Genomic DNA, 10427 nt, shown 5'->3' with positions numbered 1-10427 from the left:
TTAGTGGTTATGAACTGCTTACCTTGTAGTTAGCAGCCCAGTGCATCACCCAATACACCACCAGGGCTCCCCATACAAATAAAACACCCAAATCCACAACCTTCCAGTCATTCCAACTCATATGCCTATAGGGCAGAGTAGAATTGCCCATAGAATTTCCAAGGTGGAAAAACTTTATGGAAACAGACTACCACATTTTTCTCCCATAGAGCATTGGGTGGGTTTGAACTACCAGCCATTTGGTTAGCAGCTGAGTGCTTTAACCATGGTGTCACCAGGACTCCTGCTGGGAAAGTTCTATATCTTGAAAGAATTATGCTTTATGAGGGTATATGCATTTGTCAAAACTTATTGATTATATATACATGGTTTGAAATTTTATTCTATGTAAATTTAGCCTCTTCTTGATAAAAATGTCCACAGAAAATTTTGTTTTATCCATGTGTATTGCATTATATATACATAACTAATCCTAGTTGCAGTGAAATGCAGAAAAATTTTACCCCCCTTTAAGTTATTTTTCGTTTGCTCACTTTTAATGATAATTGCCAAATATTTCGTCTCCAAGCATTGAGAACCACATCAGTATAATTTTTGCTTTAACCTTCTACCATAGATTTGAAAGCTTAAGAGAAGAAAGCGAGTCTAAGATGTTACCCATATTTTTACTCTTTCAGTTGTATGTGCTTCCTTCTTGTATTCTGGGATTCCTTCTTTTATCATTGTCTTCCTGTTTAGAGAATTTTCTTTAACCATTCATGTTTTCACTTCATTTTTAGGTTCTTAAAAAATGTCACAAAACTAGTAGAGTTCCAACCGCTCAGCTATCCCTAATGTCAACATATCATATAAACATTCAATAGTTACTGAAACCATGAAATTAACCCTGACCCAATATTATTAACTCATCTTCAGCCCCAGTTTGAATTTTGCTAGTTTCTCCACTACGATCCTTTAAACAACCTTAACTTTATTAAGACAAAATTTACGTATCATAAAATTTACCCAATTAAAGTGTACAGTGCTGTGGTTTTTAGAATATTCACAGGGTTGTGCAACCATCACTCTGTAGTTCTAGAGTCTTTCCATTGTCCCCACAGAAATCCTGTACCATCCAGCAGTTACTCCCCATTGCGTCCTCTACCCAGCTCCCGACAGCCTCGAAGCTACTCTCCATCTCTGGATTTGCCTGCCCTGGGCATTTTGTACACTTGGAATCATGAACTGTAAGGCCTTTTATAGCTTGCTTTTTCACTTAGCAAATATTTACAGGGGTAATCCTGTGGTAGAATGTGTGAGGGTCCATTGTGTGGATATGATCACTTTTTTTTTTACTCATTCATCAGTTAATGGATGTTTGAGTATTTTTCCCTTTTTTTAATCTTATGAAATATTGTTGTGAATATTCATGTACAAGTTTGTGTATAGTTTAGATACTCTTATGGTAGGTCTACTGGTGACAAACTCTTAATTTTCCTTCATCTAAGAATATTTTGATTTCCCATTAATTTCTGAAGAGGAATTTCTCAAGATACAGGATCCTGAGCTGAGTTATTTTCTTTCTTTTAGTTTTTAACAAAATGATTAACAATCTTGACCCAATGGAAATACATAAGACACACTGTACTCAACATCTGTAGAGTTTTATCACGTATACACAGGCTATTTATAAAAATGGGCCAACACACGTCTCAGCAAACTTCAAAGTATTGAAATCATACAGGGTATGTTCTCTGGCCAAAAATAAATTAAACTGTAAATCAGCGACATGAAAATCATGTATGTTTGGAAACTAAAATATTTATAAATAACCCATGGGACTCGTGAATCAAATGTGAACAAAATTTTCAAGTGACTGATAATAAAAATTCCCAATGTTGAAACTAGTGAGAAGCAACTTAAGCAGTTGTTACAGAAAAATATTTTCATTTATGTCCTTTATTAGAAAAGAACAAAGGCCAAAAATTAATAAGGTGAACATTGAAACTAGTTATGGTTGGCTAGAGATCAGGATTTAGAGAAATACATACACAATGGCTCAACCTAATAGTTATTTAAGGAGCCCTGATGGTACAACGGTGAAGCACTCTTGTTAGCGGAAACGTCGGTGCTTCAAAGCCACCCGATGGCTCTGTGGGAGAACAGTCTTGCCGTCTGCTCTCACGCAGTTCAAGCCAGAAATCTCTGTGGGGCAGTTCCATTCTGTACCATGGGGTCAGCCATGACTTCTGTGAGTGGACAGGACAGTTTCTTTCAGCAGGTGAAACATGTTGCATCAATTCCTGTCGCCTTCAAGGTTTCTGATGCGAAATCCAGTGTCTGTGATTTATGTTTCCTTTGCAGACAAAGGGCCATTTCCGTTTTGCTGCTCTTTAAGATTTTTTCCCTTTATCTTTAGTTTTTAAGATGTTTGACTGGATGTGTCTTGGCATGGATTGCTTCATGTTTATTTTGTTTGGTCTTCTCTCAGCTTCTGGAATTGATAGGTTTATGACTTTTACGAAACGTGAGAAATTTTCCTCCATTAATTCTTCAAAAACAATGTCAGCCCTACCCACTTTGTCTTCTCCTCTCAGGACTCTGGTCTTATGAATCTTAGGTCTTTTGTTATTGTCCCCAGGTCTTAGAGGCACTGTTCTTTTCGCACCAGTTCCCATGTTTGCTGTTGTTCAGAGTGAGTAATTTCTATTGTTTTGCCTTCCAGGCCACTGGTTCTTTCTCCGCCCCTCCCATTCTGCTGGCTAGCCCATCCACTGAGATTTTGGTTTTGGTTAACGCCCCTTTCAGAGTGAAAAGCTGCACTAGGGTGTTGATGCAATCTTCTGTTTCTGCTGAGACTTTCTTACCTTTTGTTGTTTTTCTCAGCATGTCCAGAATTACTCATTGAAGCATGTTCATTCTGACTGCTTTACAATCCTTGTCAGATCAGCCCGGTAACTGTGTCACCTTTGTGTTGGACACAGAGGATTGATTGTCTTTTCTTACCCAAGTTGTCTTACCCTTCTCTAAGCCAAACATTGAGCCAGGGCTAGTGAAAATATTCTCAGTTTGAAGTACTGAGGTTGGCACTGATTCTTCAGATTGAGCTCTGTGTATGGATGCAGATACCAAACGTTTCATCTGGAATGAAGTTTCTTCACATTAAAGAACAGGCTTGTTTTCTAAGAGCAGAGTTCAATCTAGAGAATTTGGAGCCACATCAAAGGATCCTGTCTGTTCCACATTCTCAAATGAGTAACCCGTTGGAGGCTGTATCTGGCCTCTGGCTGCCCAGAGGAGAAGGAAAACCATGCTCCATCCAGTTGCCATACGGCAGAGGTCAGACATGCCTCAATCCGCCATCCTCATTCTTTTGTTTTTCTAGGTCCCTCTCCTGGTACCAATTTGTGTTAGGCTAGGTTTTCTAGAGAACACAAATTAAACAAAAGAACTTTATAACAAGAACGAAATTTTTATCCAGAAAGCAGCCCCAGTCTAGTCCAACTCAAGTTCATGGGCCAGATGCTCGCGGGGTCCCCCCAGACTCCTGTGGCTGCAGGCTGATGAGGCAGGGAGCTGTGAGATCACAGTCCAGTAGTGCAGAGTTGCATGGACCCAGGGTCAGGAGGAACGTGGCAGGGTGCCAGTAGCTCCGGGGGTTGGCAGAAAACCTGTGTCATTTGTCCCAGAAGCAGGAAGGAGAGGGGCAAGAGAGAGAGAGAGAGAGTCGAGCTCTCCACTGGGTGTCTCATAAGAGACCACTTCCTCAAGGAGGGGGTATCACTAGATTGTGACCAGATTGACTGGTCAATGGACCGGACCCATTTCTTCTTACAGGTTCACTAAGTTGACAAAAAAACCTAAGCATCGCAGTGCCTTAGCTTATTAATTATTCCCAAACCAAAACTTCCATTAAGTTAATTTTGACTCAGAAATTCTCTAAAGGTGTTCTAAGGCTGTAAGTCTTTATGATAGCAGTTGGTGGGTTTGACCCGGCTACCTTTTTGGTTAATAGTCCCACACTTAACTGGCAGAGCTACCTATCTGATAATTTTGATATCTGAGTCACACATGAATCTGGTTCTGATGCTTGTTTCGTCTCTGCTGACTTTTCTCCCCTTGCCTTTTAGCATGCCTCGTAATTTTTTTTTGAACATCCAGACATGATTTATCAGGCAGTGCGAGCTGAGGTCAATAGGTATTCTCAGAAAATTGAGAACTGGCCAGTGCTAGAAGTACATGGTGAGGAGGTAGGGAAAGTGCTGTGTGATGAGCCCCGGGAAGTGGGCACGGGCAGGTCATACGGGGCTTTGTAAGTCAAGGTGAGGACTTGGGGCAGTGACTGGATCAAGGAGGATTATTTCCTTTCCTCCTGTTCTTCAAAGTTGGTAAACCCGGGGCTCATGAAGAGGCTGGAAAAATCCACATACTTGTGCCAAAGAATATAGTGCATAGTCTAAGATGTAGTAAATGTGATTCCAGGTTGTGGCCCAGATTAAAGACATGCCTTTTTAGTGACTCGCAAGCCCCCAGGGGTTGCCATTAGAATTTCACCACTATTGTGAAATGCTTGACAGAAAAATATTTGATTGCTTTTGAAAGCCATTGGCATTATCACAGAACATTTTATCAGCTGATGAAAAGGAAGATTTGTTAGATTCTTTAAATATAATTTCAACTGTTAGAAATTTTGAATGGTTGTAAAAACATTTAAAATTTTTATCGCTTACATGTGTGAACAGACTATCATGGTAACTATTAAGAATTTGAGTAGATCATTATTAGAAGTCTTCTATTAGAGAAGGTGTGGAGTCTTTTAAAGCTTACAATCTAGTAATACAAAGAGCTATGCCACCGGAATAAGTTTCTAATTAAACTTGATAATCTTTTATCTAGATCAGGCGTCCTCAAACTACGGGCCCGCGGGCCACATGCAGCCCGCTGAGGACATTTATCCGGCCCACCGGGTGTTTTTGCCCCATTTGTTTTTTTAATTTCAGAATAAGATATGTGCAGTGTGCATAGGAATTTGTTCATTGATTTTTTTTAAACTATAGTCCGGCCCTCCAACGGGTCTGAGGGACAGTGAACTGGCCCCCTGTTTAAAAAGTTTGAGGACCCCCTGATCTAGATGCTTTGTACAAATCTAATATGGGCAGTTAGGAAGTATATGGAATCCTAACATTCCGATTGGCCAGTTTTACCATCCTAGTACGCAGAGACAGAAAAGGAGGGTCTTACTCCTGTCAGCAATAACGAGCCAGGAGCTGAGCAGGTGGTTTGGGTCTGAGATCCCTGTGCTGAACCTCCTTGGTCAGCCCAGTGAGAAGCAGTGGCAGAAAGGAGTGACAGCAAAGGCAGCTGGACCAGAGACCATTGAGAGAGAATGGCAGGCTTCCCAGGCCAAAGCATGAGCAAACTGGGTGCCTTAGGCAGGACCGTCGCACGTGAAGTATAGTGTGCCCCTTGATACTTGTCTGGGAGCTAAGTTTGAGGACCCACAAAGCTCGAGCTGAGTGGCTTGGGCCAAGGCTTACTGGTAGAGTAGAACTAAAAGAACCTAGTGACATTGGTCTGAGCAGGGCGGAGGCCAAGGGCTGTGCGGCTGAGAGGCAAAGGGGCAGCAGGCTGCAGGCCTGTGGGCACACCTGAGAGAGGCTGTCCTGAGGTGACAATGGTAGCCTGAAAATTTCTTATCCTGAATTGTGACCTACAGCTTCACAAGGAAACTCTGAGCTCGAAATTGTGATCCACTGGTCTTTCTGTCTGTTGCCGTACCAGGACCGTGATATTTTGACTACTGTCTTTGCTTTGTGTAATAGGTTTTGAGATGCAGAGGTTTTAGACTTCCGAATTTGTAACAAGAACAGTAGGTTATATGAGCCTTGGTAGTACACAGGTAAAGCACTAGGCTGCTAACCTACAAGGTCATCAATGCAAACCTGCTCCGTAGGAGAAAAGAACTGGTGAGCGACTTCCATGAAGATCACAGCCGTGGAAACCCACAGAGAAGCGCGGTTCTGTCCCATAGGGTGGCTCTGGGTCGGAATAGGCCACGGCACACCACAACAGACAGATTCTATAACTCAAAGGCCATTCGGATGGAAAATAGTGGAATAGTACTGGTGTGACCTGTTACACCCTGCAACGTTCTAGAGCTCAGCGGCCACTCAGAATACATGTGATTGTGTGTGGTTTTGGTGGGGCTTCGACAATCGGAGTGAAAATGAAACAGCACCTTTTAAAGATCCCACAAGTGAATAGAATTACAGCACACGGCATGGAAAGCGCTCCTAGTTCATCGTTTTAGTTCAGTATTTTCAGGTAATATGATGAATGCATTTTCTTACGCTACTCTATGAACTAAGCTTTCACATCAAGTAGTGACTCTTTCTGGGTCAGGTGTAGTTCTTAGAAACCTTTCAATACTTTCAAATAAGTCAGTCATTCACAAAGGGCACAGATCCCTTGATGGACAAACCACCCTCAGATACTGTAGGAAGTCTATTCTAACCAGAGGCTTTACTCCTTTCCCGCAGATCCCGATGCCGAAGTGTGTCTCCATGTGTTGCGCCTGGTCCAGTCTGTGGTTCTAGAGCCAGAAGTCTTCTCCAAGTCAGCCACTGAGTTCCAGAGTTCCCTGCCCCTGCAGCGAATCCTGGCCATGTCAAAAAGCCGCAATTCCCACCTCCAGACCGTGGCCCAGGAACTCCTAGAAGACCTGCGGTTTCTGGAGCAAGGCACATAGGGGTGCTTGTTGGGCCACAGGGGGCACAGTCAAAACGTCCGTGTCTCTCCCTGCTCCCATGTCCCTCACTTTGTCTTTTCAAAATCATCACTGCATGCCATGAGTGACAGATGGCTAAATGTGGCCAACTAGAGAGAGAGGTATCCCACATAGCTTCCTCTTACAAGTGAAGTGCTTGGAGATGCTAGATTAATCCTTTCAAAGGTGAACCCGAGAATCTCAATCCTTCTAGAAGGTCCCCATATCTACTGTAACTGATAGTTCTCAGAAGAAGCTCTTGCTGCTTCGACTTTTGTGACCTGTAGGTTCCCCTGCAAACATGGAGATTTAATAATGAGATACCCCCGCCCCAGCAGTTTCTTGAGATACATTTTGAAGAGAAAAAAAAATCACTCTCTCTCTCGTAATTACAGTTAACCCCTCCAAATGCAGGGCTATTTCTATCACCTCTTGGTGAACTGCTGTTTCAGGTGGCATCTTAGTTCTCATGTCGCTCTTATTTCTGAATAAAGGAAGTTAGACGATTCATTGATGTGTGAAAATGGTTGTCTTGTGAAATATTACAAATGTTGAAATTCTTTCATTGCTCATCACATCCCTATTTTGTGCATGGGTATGTCAGGGTACCAGGGCCCACCACCACATGTAGTTGCCTCAACCGTGTAAGTCACATCTAGATTGTGATCAAGGTGGCAGAAAACAGAGGGGGAGGCACTTAATTCTCAGACCCAAAATGTGTGAGAGGGGAAGTTGCCATGTTAGTTAGTCCTGAAAGTCACCAGGCAACACATTCCCTACCTGCTCCTGGAACAGCTACCCTCATATGCTGCCGTGGGACTGAAGAGAGAGGCAAACGTGGGCTTCACCTTCCATCTGCAGTCCGATGTACATTTAGAGGCTGTCTTTGCTGTCTATGGCATTCAGAATCACTTCATATTTCTTTTAAGTAGATTTTTATGGCCAATATTCAGTGTGTGGCTGAGGCAGAGTGGTGGGGCTGAGAGGAAGGCACAGTTGCTTGAATTTCACAAACCAACATATTGCGGAACATTAGCTCATCGGCGCCAGGGAAATGTTGTAAAAGGCAATTTAAAATTCAAAGAAGCAGAAATTGGTCCATCTGTGCTGTGTGGTTCTGTAGGTCCTGATTATTGGTGAGTAAAATTGAGGATGCCATGTCTTGTACTTATTCTTGTGTGGTATCACCTTATTTGGGGTTGTTACTCAGTTGTTAACATAGCAAGGCCTAAAACAGTATCATTGGGGTTTGCCTCCTCAAGAAATGCAGTTTTCCTGACAAAGATGGGCTCATTAGGGTATAGAGCAGCAGTTCTCAACCTGTGGGTCTCGACCCCTTTGGGAGGTTGAATGACCCTCTGATAGGGGTCACCTGATTCGTAACAGTAGCAAACTTACAGTTATGAAGTAACAACAAAACTAACTTTATGGTTGGGGTCACCACAACACGAAGAACTGTATTAAAGGGTCATGGCATTAGGAAAGTTGACAACCACTGGTATATAGAGAAAACTGGACCAAACTCCTGTCTTGGATGTTACGGAGTTAAGCTAATTAGTAGATCGAGCTAATTAAGAAGGATATTTGTTGCTCCTGATTGTAAAGTGCTAAAGACAGCAAGGGCTCTTGCTGAAACTTCTTCAGTAAGAAACGGGTGACAAATACATCTTCTGGATGCATATCACGGGAAAATTGCACAAGAACAATTGTAAGAAATAACTACAACAATAAATAATAAAACAAAAAAATTTTTAAAAGAAATAACTAGCTTCTCTAATATATCTATTTTTCATATGAAGGTTAAGGGAAAAGCATAGGTTATTTCCTTTTCCTGTATCTAACCAAAGAAAAACCACTCTGTAGAAAAAAAAATATATATGTATATATACATACACACACACACACAATCTACTTGCTGTGTGTGGAGGTCTCTTGTGAATTAAAAAATTGTAGACTAAAGCAGTAAATAATTTATATAATTTTAATTTAAAATATTTTTTTCTTTTTACTGAACATCTCACTTTGCTCATATATCATTTCTTTGATTCATTGTGTTCTTTAGCGCTCTGAACATGTTTAGGGGAATTGTTGAATCTCCATCTAGTAAGCCCCGCGTCTGGCTGCCTCAGGAAGTTTCCAGCACTCATCTTTTACATATAACTGCTCATCCTAGCCATTTCTATGTATACCTTGTGACTTTTTGTTGAAAACTGGACATTTGAGTATTATTATGTAGTAAGACTGGAGGTCAGATTCTCCTCTGCAGAATTTGTGGGTCCTTGATTGTTGAAGGCAGTTAAAATCTGTGGGGTGATTTTTTCCCCCATAACTTTTTACCACTCCAGGCCAGGTGTACAAAGACTATGTCTGTTATGTGTGGTCACTGAACTGCCTGTCCCTGTAGCATGTGTTCAGCTGGTATTTTGACAAGGAGATGAAAAAGAGAGAGAGTCTTTGTCTCTCTAGTCTTTTCCGGTTGGCTGTGTGCAGGGTTCTTCAACATCCATCCTATGATCAGCCTAAGGTAAAAGCTTAGGGTCTTCTCTGCTCAGGTCAGGCATGTGACTTTCTAAATGTTCCTGTTGTTTCAGTTCGACCCAGAGCGGTCTGTGGGCATCTTGGTCTGTCAGTTATGGTATGAGTTGAGTGAAGCCCACAGAACGACCAGGAAACAAATGGACTGTATTACTCACAGGTCCCACTTGACCACAATATGTTTTGAGGCAGCACTGCTTAGGGGTGCACCCAGGGAGACAGCAACCCACCGAAATTTTAGGATGAGGTTAGCTAGGTTTTGCAGGCTCTCTGAGAACTGGGCATTTGGAATATTCAGCAGGCTCAGGGCCTAGGGACTGCCCCACTTGTTGGGTACCTGGGTCCAAGGAGATTAGGACAATTGCTTAGTGGTCCAGGAGTGTGAGAATGTGATCAGGGGAGTGGCTGGGGAGTAGATTTAATCAGACTGGCCTCTAGTTGGGGTGTTAAAGCTGGGTCCAAACAGCAGTTAAGGGGAGTATTGTATCTGTAGGCATGAGTGCTTTCAAGTAACTTCCCAAAGAAGCTCCCAGCACTCCTTCCAAACTTCAGGCAGTTCTTAAACAGGTCCAACCTCAGCCCCTTGCCCTAAGCAGGTTGACTGTTAGCCTTCTTGGTTTTGGACAGTGCCTGCTGCTTGGCATTCCAGTCTGAGTGAGTTTAAGGTGTGGCGAAACAGGTGCACACTCTGTATCAATCCCTGAGCTTGTCCCTGGGTTGAATAGAGCAGACAATTACAGATCAAGTTAGTTCTGTACCCTCTGGAGCCAGGGACCAGGTGCTGGGAACCTAGCCTCCTCTGCCTTGCAGCTGGAAGAGGGAGGGGCACAGATGTGTGGGAAAAGCCACCAAGTTCTCTGGCTGCTTTTCGGTTGTTTTTCCCTTGCTTCAGCATTCACTTGGTTGCTAGAAGCCTCTGACTGTTTTCCAGAGTTCTGTCTGGCGGAGTTCTGACAGTTTCTGCTTGTTTTATGATGTTTCTGTGACAGTACTGGCATGTCCTTCTGCCTCCCCTGCCCCACCCCCTGACCCCAGTCTGGCCTGTCATTACAAACAAACCCATAAAAAGCCCAGGCCCTAGCTGTTGAGTGGCTCCCTGCTCACTGCAGAGTGCAGTGTAGAGCTGTGCTCCATAGGGTTATCCAGC

The 10427-nt window shown here is 42.8% G+C and overlaps 1 protein-coding gene across 1 annotated transcript in view; it reads left to right on the top strand.

The window, feature by feature from the left end:
- LOC101644941 (heat shock transcription factor 2 binding protein) overlaps positions 1 to 7255 on the top strand; it is a 164463-nt gene extending 157208 nt beyond the window's left edge. Inside the window, exon 8 of the mRNA XM_013005341.2 lies at positions 6519 to 7255. Within this exon, the coding sequence (XP_012860795.1) occupies positions 6519 to 6727 (209 nt within the window). The 3' untranslated portion in view covers positions 6728 to 7255. The remainder of the gene's footprint in view (positions 1 to 6518) is intronic.
- Positions 7256 to 10427: the final 3172 nt, after the last annotated feature.

This window comes from Echinops telfairi, unplaced genomic scaffold, assembly GCF_000313985.2.
Source record: "Echinops telfairi isolate 266 unplaced genomic scaffold, ASM31398v2 ScPeMD7_7469;HRSCAF=8507_0, whole genome shotgun sequence".
Lineage (NCBI taxonomy): Eukaryota > Metazoa > Chordata > Mammalia > Afrosoricida > Tenrecidae > Echinops > Echinops telfairi.
Note: the sequence above shows the minus strand (reverse complement) of the source record. Positions and strands in the feature narration are given on the sequence as shown.